The sequence below is a fragment of the Coturnix japonica genome, chromosome 7 (genome assembly GCF_054131305.1).
Source record: "Coturnix japonica strain WE chromosome 7, WE-NBRP24, whole genome shotgun sequence".
Taxonomy (NCBI): Eukaryota; Metazoa; Chordata; class Aves; order Galliformes; family Phasianidae; genus Coturnix; species Coturnix japonica.
Window position 1 is genome coordinate 22,679,475 of NC_140669.1, and position 13,708 is coordinate 22,693,182.

A 13,708-nucleotide genomic window follows, 5' to 3' on the forward strand; every position below is an offset into this window, starting at 1 on the left:
CAGTGGTGCTGCATGTAGTGCATGGATGGAAGAGGAACAGAAAGAAATTATAGTTCATGGAGAAAATTCCAAAGCTAAGCCAGAGTTGCAGATTTTTTGGGTTGTAAAAGGTAACAGCTAGAACTTTGTTTTGTGATGGATCTGAATATTTATTGTAATGTTCAATTAAAAGCAATATTTTTTGGTCTTTCACTTAGAGGCACAGTATTTTAACTTCGTGTAGTTACTTGTTCTGTATCTTATTAGTGTATAAGCATGATTTGATTACAATAGGTATGGGAAACTGGTAATCACAGCTTGAACCTCTGATTAACCATCTGAGACAAGTGTTGGGTCAGCTGTGGAAGCACAGGTGAGGGTAATTCAGCTGTGCTCCTGGAAGTGGTGGAGCTTGACTCCACCTTTCCTAGACTTCATTTAAGGACTGACCCTCCATGAAGGCAGCATCTCTTTTGGAGATTGCTCCTTCTTGGAGACTGGGTGACCAGCCTCAGCATTTTCCAGCCAGACTGAAGGCACTGGTGAGTTTCTGTTATTATTCTTGTATTGTTTCCTGTACACAATATTAACAGTGAAGTTCAGAGCTGATTTCTTTCACCCTGCTGGAAAACTGTCATCAGAAAAAATAATTGTTTGACCATTCTTTTTCTAGAAAACAGTTGAAGGTGTTCCGTATGTGCTGTGACTGACATCAGAGTGTAGAAAAAAAATCTGTTGAAGTATACAGTCTGTATGAGAAAAATAGAATATTTTTATAGTTAACTGCCTGTGTGAGACTAGCTAATGTAATTTTGTTTGTTTTTTGTAGAATCAGTCTTCCATGCATTTGTTTGGTTATAATGCCAGATACAAATATAATGCCAGATACTTTAATTGTGAGTGGATTATCTTGAAAATAAGTCCTTGATAATGTATAATGCGAGCTTTGCCCTGATTTTCTTATAAGAAGGCTTTTATCACAAATGCTCTAATTATTTTGGGCCTTTTAAGGTGATTGAATACAATGAATGTAATAAAAGGAACAGTATACTGCGTTACTGAGGCTTTAGTTACACAGCCATTGGGCCATGACAAAATACAGATACTTATTTGAATCTGGTTGCTTTGGAGAAAACGAGCATGGTTTCCTTAACTTTGTTTTTTACTGCTGTTAGTCACAAATACTTATTGCATATAAAGCTCAATTATTCTTTCTGACAACTTACAGTGTTTTGCAAAGCTCTATAGTATTGCTGTGTATTCATATTTACAGGCTGTACATCTGGCCCAGGCAAGTTTCCAGATTGAGGCCTTTGGTTCCAAATTCATCCTTGACCTCTCTTTGAATAAGTAAGTGCACAATTTGAGGTTTTTATCTTTCCTGTTCTAATTGTCTTCAATTTACAGTCCAAGGTCAGGGCACGTGGAATTTCAGGATCTACAGAAAAGTGCTGTTGTCCAAGTTATATTAATAGAAAACAACATGTAGCCTATTTTAAGCAAGAATGCTATTACCCTTCCTGGCATCCATAACATACCTTTAAAACATTGAAACTCAGCAAGGATAATGGTATTTAAAGATGATAAATATAAATCAATAGTATGGTTTTAAAAGACTAAACCTAATAGTGCAATTTAAAGGTGTTTGAAACTTACATTGATGCTAAAATTTGTAAAGCGGTCCTTATATTAATAGACATTCAGTAATTGGATTGTTACCATTACGGATTGAAAGTCTGCAGTTCAGTTCAACTATAATTAAATTGTTGGCTGTTAAATCTTAATGTTACCAGTCTTTATGGTAATTAAAAAACCACCTCACTGATTAAGAATAAAAAAATAGCATTTTCTGTGTATATTTTCTGTGGAATTTTTTAAAAATGTCTCATTACAACAGAAGTAGTTGGAGAATGAATGATTTTACTACCTTCAGTTTCTAAACCTGTGTGATAACAGCGTAGATCCCAGTAACCTACGGTGAACAACCTGCATAAGTAGCAGTGAAATGATGTGTTAGTAACTTACTTCCTGTATTGGTACAGTATTTCTGTGCTTGCATGTTTGCACTATGTTACAGAAAACGATACATACATCATTTCTACTTGCATCCTGGTATAACATAGTTCCGCATATTGGATTGTGGCTAGAAATGATTGCTGTCATCTTTCTTGTTTCATTTGCATGTCTGCTCAGATTCAGGACAACAATACATGTGTTTGTTAGTGGACACCATGTACTTGAAAGCGCAAAGACTGGATGTGTACAAATGTCAGTGGCTTATTACTCTCTATAGATGATGGAATTGTGGTAGAACCAGTATTGGAAAGGTGTCGATTTGTTTTTGATGTTTGTTTTGTTCTTAATATATTGATGAGCTGTCACATAGATGTCATTTTAATTGCTGAAGTTACCTTGTGGGAATATTGCAAATATTTGTACGACTGGCTAGTTCTGAATGATTTGGAGAATGTATTATGGTAGTCTTAGTGGTTTGGCTGCCCTGGAAGGTACAGCCTAGAATGTATTTACTGGTTAAGTAAACAACAATTTTAGACAGCTCAGGTCCATAAGGTCAGATTAGTAAATAAAGATCAGTGTTGGTTTAGCTGTTTATATCACTTCTGCTCATGTCATCAGCTAAATGTAGGAAACTGTTGGTCAAAAAAATGTTAGCCCTCTTGCCAGCCCACTTGCTTTAATGTTGAAAATACTTTATTCTGTGCATTCTTTTCCTGGAGTTAGGAGTAGATATTGCATGCTACTTAACACTCATGATTGGTGGTCAGCAGAGGGAGGACTACAGCTACTGGACTACTGGATTGTCATGGCCACAGGGTTGGGGCATGGCAAATACGTATTTGAAAAAAAATAAGAAAATAGTATCAAAATCTGTGTGGCAGAATGAGGATGTTTATTGTCTCTCACAGCTACAGGCATCAAATCAAGGAGGTGCTTCTCACAAAAGGCAAAATGCAACTCTTGCATGAGGATATTGCATGCATTACATTGTTTACTGGGGTTGTAAAGGATTGACTGGAAAAAAGTATGGAAATGGCATCTGTGCAGAAATTGAAAACAGTCACACCAATTCCAGTTGGAAGTCCTAGTGTTGCAAATACTCAGCATTGAGCTAAACCCTGAAACTGTGAAGAAACAGAGCCTATAGTGAGTTCTGTGTGAGGAAACGAAACCTAGGTTTTTATATGTGATTTTGAAAGAAAACACAAAGACTTTGAATGTGATTCCCATCTAGTTAGACCATGCTGACATGCAGACCATGCTGGCATCCCTCAACGTTTCATTGGAGGGTGATAAAATTCAGACTGATAATTCAAAATCTGTTTTCTCTGTTGATTACAGGAGAAATTAATAAATTAAAATCAAATACTGAATGAACTTTAACTGCAGTTTAAACAGAGAATCTTTTCTTTTGTCAATTGCTCTTCTAGGAATACTCTGTCATAATGAATTAGACTGAGGTTTTTTTCCATATTATAGACCTCATCTGTAATATTGCCTAGCAGCTCTCAGGGCCTTTCAGGTAGCACTTTTTTACATTTTACAGTACTTCAAAAAAGTTACTGGCAGTAGGTTAGTATAAAGAAAATTGAAGAAGATAGCAATGTAATTAATCTGTAGTTTGATTTTTTATTTTTTTTTTAAATTTTTTATTTTTTCTCCACAGCCTGCATTCTGGGTTCCTGGAAGCTAACTTAGTTATTTGAGTATGAGATCTTTGTCCTTTACCCAGTGTAATCATTTTATTTCATAAGTAGAGTTAGATGACAGCTGAGCTAAGCTATTTCTCACATGTCTGTTCTCCTCCTATTGGTAATAACAGAAGTGAAATGTGTGCCGAGGATATGGATATCAGCCCTTCAGAAAGCATATGCTGCTCTAACAGCTGGCTTGTGTCTTCAAAGAGGTTAACAACCATGAATGGCATTTCCATTTCCTCTTTATTTTGCTTATATGTCTAAAGCCATCTTTCAGTATGATTTGAGACAGTGAGGCACCTCAGTAAAAGCAGTTATTTAAGACAAGTAAGGTAGTGTGGACGGAACTGTAGAATAGGACATAGCAGTTTCTACTTCATTTCTTGTTGTGTGTACTAGTAAAGCCATGTTAAAAATACCTGCAGACATACTTTTCCCCTGCTGTTCTTCCTTGTTCCTCTGAATAAGATCATGGTTGTCTGAAATTAGCAGCATACATTAAAGGATTTCTGAATGAGATGAAAGTATGTGTTATTTTCAGTGTTGGCTAAAATAGACAGGTAGTAGAAATACATGTAAGTGATACAGGGTGACCTGCCTCAGTATGATGCTTTTTTTCCCCATTATGACAGGATTTTGGAAAATGAAAGAGGGTACAGGCAAAAGCAGTTTTCTGTAGGTGATCCTAAGTGTATGGTAGGTAAGAAAGTGGTCAGCAAAAATCAGGTACCAACCAGGGCAGAAGCTTATTTTAAGGTGAAGATGACTGATATTTTTCAGTTGAACATTTAAGTAGAATATTTCTGACAGAAAATATTTTCCTGTGAGAAACACTGAGTAAAAAATGCCCTTGCAGTACTTTTGGAGGTTAATTTTGGCAAAATGTAATGAACAGCAACTAGTGCTAAAACCCTGCTGTAGTGCAGTTTGTGAATCTGCCAACTTCAAGGTGGTGGATAGTGTTGTATTTAACAGGTGGATTGTTCACAAATTAAAATGCATTTTGTATGCAGCATGGTATTTGGGAAGTATATCATCAGTAGCAGGCCCCAACTTTCTTTGGAGGGTTTTTGCTCAGAACTATGTCAATGTGCCTTGTATCTGCTGGTCCACAAGACATTAGAGTTGGAAACGCAGTGATGATGAAGTGAATTGTCTGCTGGAAAAGCAGCTGTCTACTACATGCTTTCTTTAGGTATATATACTCGTATATATATGAGTATTCTGTCATAAGAATATGATCTTGAATACTCTGCGTTTAGTGAGAAGAGTTATAAACACAGAATGATTGAGGTTGAAGTGGGATCATCAAGTCCAGTTGAGACCACTTGGTTAAGGCTGTTGGTAGTTGAGTATAGTTCAAGGTTTTAACCATCCTCGTAGAATTTTCCATCTTCCCTCATGTTCTTTGCCTCTAGTCTTGTTTATAACATCCATTTAAGTAGCTGAGGACAGCAGTCTTTATAATAATCGAGAAACAGACAAAGAAGAAAAAGATGTTATCAACACTCTTCAGTTTAAGTGCTTTGTATATATAATCCTCATTAGAAGATTCAAACCTTGTCATGTTAAATGCAGTGAATGTTTGTGTTGAAGCACTTGTGCTATTTGTAGTGTTTGTGGTTTTTTGCAGAAAATTTATAGTTTTGCATGATGTGTATTAAGAAAGTCAAAATGATTTTATGCAGCTGAATTTATTTTTAAATCAGCACTTTAAATGTGTATATATTTAAATACTGATATCAGAATGGAGGTTAAAACAAATGATGAGAGACTTCATAGTATCATAGAATGGCTTGGGTTGGAAGGGACCTCAAGGATCACCAAGCTCTGGCCCTGCTGCTGCAGGGGGGGCAGCCAACCTCCATATCTAATACTAGATCTAGACTTAAGTAATGATACATGGCTACTGCTGTTTTTCTTGCCCATACTGCGGTCTCTCTGTGCTATGAAAAAAAGACTATGAAGAGAACCACTGGTAACTGACTTCAGCAGGAGCTCTGATACATTTACCGTCCATTAAATGCAGGATAAAGAATTGATTTTATGAGCCATTAGTAACAGCATTATCAGGATTGCTAATAGGGCATCTCATTTTGAGACGTTATTATAAGTACCTGTTAGTCATGAATTCCTATCAGAACTGTTTGGTCACGTCAGGCTGTCATCTTAATGATGGTTTTTATTCATAGCAGCAGTACTTGTATGTCTGTGTCACTATCAGATGCTTTCATGACATTTCTGTTTGGAAGGCTATAAGAGGCCTTAAAACTGCTGAGAATTCTGGACTGCATTGAGTGATGTGCTTATATCACATATATGGTGGTGCCAACTAACATGCTCAAATGCTTTGCTGTCCTGGTGGTGCTATGCTGCAACCTGTGCACTGGGTGAGATGTGAATGAGACACTGAAGGTGTCTAATAAAAACTAGAATTATAAGTTATTTACAGCACAGGGATTTCTGTTATACTTAAGAAATGTATCTTGCCAGAGTGGTTTGGAAAAAAGAAAAATGAGTGAAAAAGGAATCTGACAAGAAAATGTGCAACAAACAGAAGGAATTGTATGTGTTTTTTGCATTGGTGTCTGTTTGGTCACTTATAAGGAAACTTTTTGGGAAAAACAGAGTTTTTCAGGTGGGAAAGCGAAGTACTGATGATGATACGGATACGCTGTTCTTCAGGATAGGCATGTGTGTATTTGTGTATTCCTGCATATAATGTATATAATTTTTAAAGTGTTCCTGAAAACAATAACAAACTAAGCATACACATGAAAAGTAACAGTTGTGGGTAGCTGGCAAAGTTCTCAAGTCACTGGGTTTTTAATTTTTATATATTCAGGATGATCATACTGTAAGATGGAAACAGAATGGAACACTCTGTCTCCTAGTGCATAATCAAACCATCTACTGGTTGCAAGCTGCTTAGTTGGCTGCTTTGTTTTTTAGCTAATTTACAAGGAAAGAAAAAATGGTTTGAGGATTTTAACTAACACATCCATGTAGCTGTAAAAAGAATAATCAGTTTTTTTATCATCTTGATGTTTCGTTGTTGTTTGTTTTTTTTTCTTTTGACAGTGATTTGTTATCTTCCAATTACGTGGAGATTCACTATGAAGATGGGAAACAGAAGTTTTCTAAGGTAATATGCTTTTAAAATGAGGCAGGGTGGTATTTCTGAGGGAACAATACCAGTAATGTGTTTTAAAAGAAAGGGTAAACTGGCTACTGAATTCAGTGGCAATAGCCTATTTATTAGAAAGAGATAAAGCTATGCAAGATAGTTTTTATGGAAATCAGAATCAACTTTCAATTGTATTAACAACACGTAGACTGATAGGTTCAAAGGAAAATTATAGAATAAGTGTCCAGGGAGTGACTTATTTCATAGTTGATTGGAATGCTGAAACATTTGTTGTAGACTTATTATATATGAAACATATTTCTATCTAGAGTGGAGAAAAGCAAGCAATTACATTCCATTTATGTATTCAGTGAAGTGAGGCTTTTTGGCCATATATTAGATACGTGATAATTTTGCTCTTGCTGTAGAGAATTACAAATAAAAGAGAGATTAGGTCAAAATAAAATAATTGCATTGTAATTGAATTATTGCAGTAAGTTGTTTTGTATTCTACTGAAAATGAATTATCTCATGTAATATACTAAGAAAGTGATTTTGTTTCATTAAGACTCAGTACTCTGCAGAATGGACAAAATAGCTCGGTGGTGCAAGAAAACAGATCCCTCTGGAACTTGGACAAGCTCATGCAATTGTTAGCTGCAGCGCTAGCACTGAGCACTGCAGTTGCTGAATCATGAACCTGGCTGGAAAATTATATTGGAACTTTAGACTGAGCAAATGTACTGCTGTTGTGTGCTGCAGTAACTTGATCCACACTTCCTAGGGGATCTTCTCTGAATTGATTTGTTTAGAAACAATAATTTAGCTTTAATTTATGACTCTAATTAATGCATTAAAGTCTTTTCAGGAAATACACAATTAATTAAGGAGATCAAAGGAGAGCTACATCCTAAGCTTTTTAAAGCTTCTTGTAATCCTTATTAGACTTGAAAAAAAAAAAAATGATTGTTTTGTTTCTGGATGTGGATGCAAAGATATGAAATCTTGAAAAATACTCTATTTTCTGCGTTTTTATTGAAAGAGTGAAAACTTCAGGGAACTAACAGTAATTTCTGCAATTGTGTGATAGAAAAAGATTGACAAGCTGCTCGTGCAAATTGTTAAACAGCATGTTCTGAGTATTCTCACTAATGGAAAAGTAAATATGTAGTGGTTGCACTTTGTGTAATATTTTCATTTAATTGCAGAGAAAAGAGTTTGTGGGGAATTTTCATTCACAATTTGATTAACTCAGTAAGTAAGGTCCAAAATAGAAATAATGCTGTGCACAGTTGAAGAGCATTTACATTTTTTTTGTTAATTCTTCAAGTTGTAGTAGGTGCAAAGAAATGGTTCTAGTGTGTGTGGTGGAGTTCAGATGATGTATGACCCCAGAATTAAGAATATGATAATGAATGCATCAATTTCAGTTGATGTGGGAGCAAGAAACTTTACTAAAAGGTTTTTAGAACGGTTTTTTGAGAAGACTTCCTAGTTGTTATTGTTGATAGATATTAAAGACCAACTATTTAAATCACTGTCATTCAGTTTTCTTGATTTATCTTCATTCAGCGGCAGTATAGCAGAGGCAGTTCTGTTATTTAATAGCTTCTAAGTTCACCAGTTCTTCTTTCACACATGCTTTGGAAAATCAGAATAGTGCTTTGGTTTCTTTCTAAACATTTATAGCCAGAGCAGTTTTGTTATTTTCATTGATAGAAAGTAAATATACTTGTTTACTAGGTTGAATTAATCTTATGAAACTAGTTTACTCTAGCCTTGTTTGCAGTGACTAGTTCTGTAAGCCTGTAACAGTCTATCTAGTTGCTTTATATAGCAGCGTTCTGTGGAATTGTAGGGATCAGTGATTCAGAGGAAAGTATGCACCATTCACTAGAGCTTAGGCCACACATGGGCAAGGCTTTTCTGGATTAGAACTTTAATATTTTATGTACCAATTTTTCTCTGTAACGTTTTGATCTCTTGTTTTGTCCTGTTCCCCTCATATATATGCATTGCTACTTGACTAACCTTTGTGTGGAGAACTGACAGGCTACATTCCAAGTTGCACTGAACGCCTGTTTGATAGCATATTTTGCACTAATTCTGCTATGCCTAATCCTTGCGGTTTCTGACCTGTCAAATCCTGCATTGCAGCATTCAGCAGGGTCTCCCTCACTTTGCATAATTAACGCTTTTGAGATCCGAGGTCATGGCTGTAGTTTGCCTGATGTCGAGGGACTGTTGGGTTGTATTTTTGCTGATTTAATTCTCTAACATTTAAACACACTTGCAGGAAATTTCAGTGTTATTTTGTTAAGAGCACAAACTTGTGTAATATGACTGATTAGTTTATGAAAACATAAAACTACTGTCCTTTTAACGTAGTCACATTTTGCTTCTGTTTTTAATTCTATGCAGTTAAAATCAAGAGCTGACTTTTATTATTCTTTTGAGTTATAGAATGAAAGTTTAAATGTGCATTTTAGTATTGCCAAGCTGTGTTCACTCATCAGTAGTACTGGTACCTGTATTGTAATGATATAATGCTTAAATTAGTACTTTTTTAGAGAGAGAAAATCAAACTTGAATTGGTAGAATGCAGATAGCAGCCAAACGTATGCCAGGTAATTGATGAACATTGTATTACTTATAACTTCAGTGGACCCATAAGGTATCAAGAAACAAGTCAGCTCATGTAAACTGCATTACATAACAGTTCTGTAGCATCAATTTACAGCAAAGGAATACATTTGGACAAAAAGGAACATGAGATATGCTGTGATATCAGCAAGAAAATAACTCGCGTTATAACTTGAAGGTGTAAAATATTCTTTACCAGGCAAGTTCTACTTCTATTATCAACCTGTAATAGTCATTGGGATGTAGTTGAATTATTTCTTTAATTTTACCTGATGGTTGATGTTAGATACATTTCCCCTTTGATTTAAACAGTAGATCTGAAATCAGAATATTTTCTGTTTTTTCTCTTCTGTTGTTTTTTAAACATAAATAGGGTGGGGAGCACTGCTACTACCATGGAAATATCAGAGGTATCAAGGATTCCAAAGTTGCTCTTTCAACTTGCAATGGACTTCAGTAAGTGCACTTCCTCATTTTTCAAACAAGGCTATTAAGTAGTTATTACTTTTTAATAGTATATTGTAATGGGTGATGGACTAAAATTTTCCATTCCATGCTTGAAATTTCAAGCCAGTTATGTCAATGTGCTCACACCTCTTTTAGTATCATTAGAATTGAAGTCTTTTCAAAAATGTCTCATGAAACCTTTGAATGTGATGTGGCAATAAATATTTCTCTAAAATGACTTACTGTGTTAGAGAATGAACAAGAATTGTACTCTCACAGTCTGTTTGCTCAGTATGCATACGTGAAACTACCACGTGAAAGTAAGACATTAGTTACTGGTAAGTGTAACTTACCTTGTTTTGCTGCTAATATCTGCCTTATGACTCCCTGCTTTCTAGGTGCAATATTTGTAATGTGGTTCTTGGTCATTATGTTACCATTATATTCAGTATCAGTTTGTTGAAATGTGCCTGATTTCTGAAAATATAATAAAAAAATTCTTAATTCCAGCTACCTCTGATAGCATGTGTATGTTTGGAATTACTGTAACAATGATTTGAGTTTCAGCCATGATTTTGGTTTTATGTTGTTAAAAATCATTTGATGGAGACCTGTTAAGTTTCAGGTAATCCTAACTGTCAGTTCTGTTTCTCCATGTTCTAGTGGAATGTTTGAAGATGGTGCTTACATGTACTTGATAGAACCAATGGATTTGACTCACAGTGCGGTAAGTTCATTTTGATCTTATTTTCGCTTGGTTTGTGAAAGAGAGAGCTCAGGGAATAGTGCATAAGAAGAAGAGAATAAATCAATAAATTAGTGATTGGTGTTGTGTGTTCATATGAAAAACACAAGTAGTTTAAAACACCTAGCTGTTAGCTGTTGGAAATGGAATAGTAAGACACTTTGCATAGCAGATGGGTACGCACTGTCAAAAGGTGTTTATCCATTTGCTCTAGTATTTGAATGAAAGAATTTATACATTTATAGGAGGGTTAGGAAGTCACCCTTCTTGCAAAGCAGTTGGATCCAAGTTCTTTGAGCTGCCATATTTTCAGTAAGGTCTTAATGAAATAGATAATTATATCTGAGTATCTATAGATGCTACGCATGTAAAGTCACTGTGTAGCTTAAATTATTCTGATCCAGTATAGTCGTATATTCAAATATTTATATGGGATTCAGGACTGTATTTATGCAAAGATCTGGTTAACTATAATTATTTTTGTACTTCACGTTAAATATATCACAGCACAGCTGTTCCCAAAACTGTCTATTTATAGAACTGACTACATTTCAGACTGTAGCAAAACCAGGAAGGTTTCTACATCTTGAGTGGTCCAAAGGTGTAAGTGGTGTCCAGCAAAATGATTCTGTAACATTAAGTTATAAACTGTAAAAAAAAATTTTCTCACCTAGTGTGTAGGGTCTATTCCAGATGCTGTATCACAGCTCTCAAACATGCCTCACTCATGTGCTTACCAGTATGTGATAATAAGATAATGATGCAGAATTTGTATGTTTTAGTGTCAGTAAATATTGATTTGTAGCCTAGAGAAAGATCGGCAAAAATCTTTGACTCCTAAGGCTTTCAAAGAAGGCGAATCAGCATTCAAAGCAAACAGCATAGTTTAGCTGGTCAACTCTTGAGCTGTGCAGGAGACTATATGGACACTGAGAAATGTTGCGTCTGAAGAGAATGACATTTCTCAGTTTCCTCAAAAGCTGTATTATGTGCTGCATGTTATGCCATGTAATGCATTCTGATGTAGCACATTGATAAGGGTTGCGAGGCTGAAAACTGACAGTACAGACGCTGCAAACTTGTTGAAATTATACTTACAGTTGTATCCGTACAGTTGTCAGAGGAGAAATTCTAGAACTGAGATACCATCTGCCAGTTCTGTTAAGGATTCAAGTGGTAGAATCTAAATGAAAAGTGGTCAAATGAATGTTTGTTTTTTTTTTTTCAAAATGGTGAAGATCAAAACAATACAGCTACAGAGAGTTTTCAGAGACTTGCATTATTTTTTCTGTGTGAGATAATATCCTGGCCATGGGCTTCACAATGTAGAATATTCAGCTTGATTAACCTTAACTGTAGTGGATGCTACATAAAACATTTATTTTTCCAAAAGAAAAAAAAACACACCACAAAACCAGCAAGGATGCGCTCTTATTTCCTTCAGTTCATTCTGTGTTTCTCTCTCAGCGGTTATAGAACAGTGGCATCCTACCCTTTGGAAAGAATTGCATGTTTTGGCAGCCTCTATAGAAGAAGTGTTGCAGAAGAAAAGACGAGTGTCTTCTAGAGATTCCAAAATGTGATAATTTGGGGCATGTCAGGCTTGTCAGAAAAAAAATGCATGCATTAAAAGGCTTCTTATTATTGGTGTACTCAGTGTTAAGAGTAAAACAAGCCTTGTAAAGATACCATATCAGTTAGTTTCTTGTGTTTTGCTGCAATTAAGGTGATAGGTTTTGGTCATTAATAGTAAACATATCCTTGCATTTCTTCTGGGAGTGGAAGATTTCATCTAAACACGTTCTCTTGAATTTGCTTTATTGGAATAAATGATTTGCATTCCCTAGCGCTAAAGATTTTAAAGGACTCTGTTCAAGTAATCTCAAAGACACCTTTGGTATCTGAGTTTTGTATAGTGGTAAATGCTCCATGATTTACTAAGAATTGAAAACATTTCTTCAAATTGCCACTGTGCGGAATTGGTACTGTTTGTGTTGTGTGGAGAAGTAATGAAAGTGGTAACTATTGAAAGAAATGCCTCACTTTTCATTCCACAGTATTAACTAGAAGAAAATGTTGTATGTCTTTCTTCACAGGAAAGCAAAAGTAGGCCACACATCATCCAGAGGACTTCTGGAACACAAGCCCCCAGGCAGCTGCAGGACAATGGTATGGTTTTGCTTATGAGCTTTTCAGTACTGGAAATAGTTGCATGTAGAACTTGAATATCAGGCTAGTGGAGGTATTTGCAATTGTTGACCGTTTAAGACCAAAAATCAATACTAAACTTTTTAAAAAAATATAATTATTGCAATAGATCCCAGAAAAGCAGCTGACAGACTTTCATCTATGAAGACCAACCAGCTTTCTTCTGCAGATCATATGATTTAATCAGTGATATGAATGCTACTGTGGACAAGAAAAGAAAACATATCCTAAGCTCAGGCTACAATCTTTCTATCTCCCCTTGCATGCTTTAATTCTAAGTTTAGATTTCCAAGCAACTCGAGTTTTGATACGAGATACTTATTGCATATTTTACAAGAACTAACTTTTCAATATAACAAGTTATTCTAACTTTGGTGATTGTAATCTGTCTTTGGATGTTACATTAGTAGCTTAAAATAAGGCCATGACATTCTTAAATTCTGATTTACACAGATACTGGATCTACTTCTGAATGGCCCTTTATCTCTGAACTACTGTGGCTGAAGAGAAAGAGAAGAAGAAGAGCAGTGAGTATGAATGTGACCCTGGATTAAGACCACTTATAAAAACAAAGCCCAAACCATTCAGTTTGGACTTTGGACAAGGAAGCTTTAGAAAAGTAAATATTTTGGTAGCTTAATATTGCTATGTAATGCAGTTATCAAACAATAAAATCAGTCATATAATAGCAAAACCACACATCAGCTGAATGGAAGTTTGGCATTGAAAATGAGTTTAGAAAGTGGGGTGAGTTTTAGATTTTATATCTGCTTGATGAAGATTATTTTTGGATGAAGTATTGCTATTTGAAGGTAGCTGATTTTATTTTCACTTGGTGTGTTA

General features: G+C 35.4%; 1 protein-coding gene across 21 annotated transcripts in view; it reads left to right on the forward strand.

The window, feature by feature from the left end:
- Positions 1-13,708, forward strand: part of ADAM23 (ADAM metallopeptidase domain 23) — a 62,683-nt gene that overhangs the window by 11,351 nt on the left and 37,624 nt on the right. For 18 of the 21 annotated variants that reach the window (XR_014948335.1, XM_085553360.1, XM_015868233.3 and 15 more), the window contains exons 3-8: positions 1,253-1,329; positions 6,777-6,840; positions 9,839-9,921; positions 10,576-10,639; positions 12,754-12,826; positions 13,319-13,392. Coding sequence is in view for 20 of the 21 variants with exons in the window: in XM_085553360.1 (XP_085409486.1) it covers positions 1,253-1,329; positions 6,777-6,840; positions 9,839-9,921; positions 10,576-10,639; positions 12,754-12,826; positions 13,319-13,392 (435 nt within the window). In the remaining variant the exon portion in view is untranslated. The remainder of the gene's footprint in view (positions 1-1,252; positions 1,330-6,776; positions 6,841-9,838; positions 9,922-10,575; positions 10,640-12,753; positions 12,827-13,318; positions 13,393-13,708) is intronic. The other 3 variants (XM_085553363.1, XM_085553366.1, XM_085553365.1) reach the window with 1 other exon arrangement.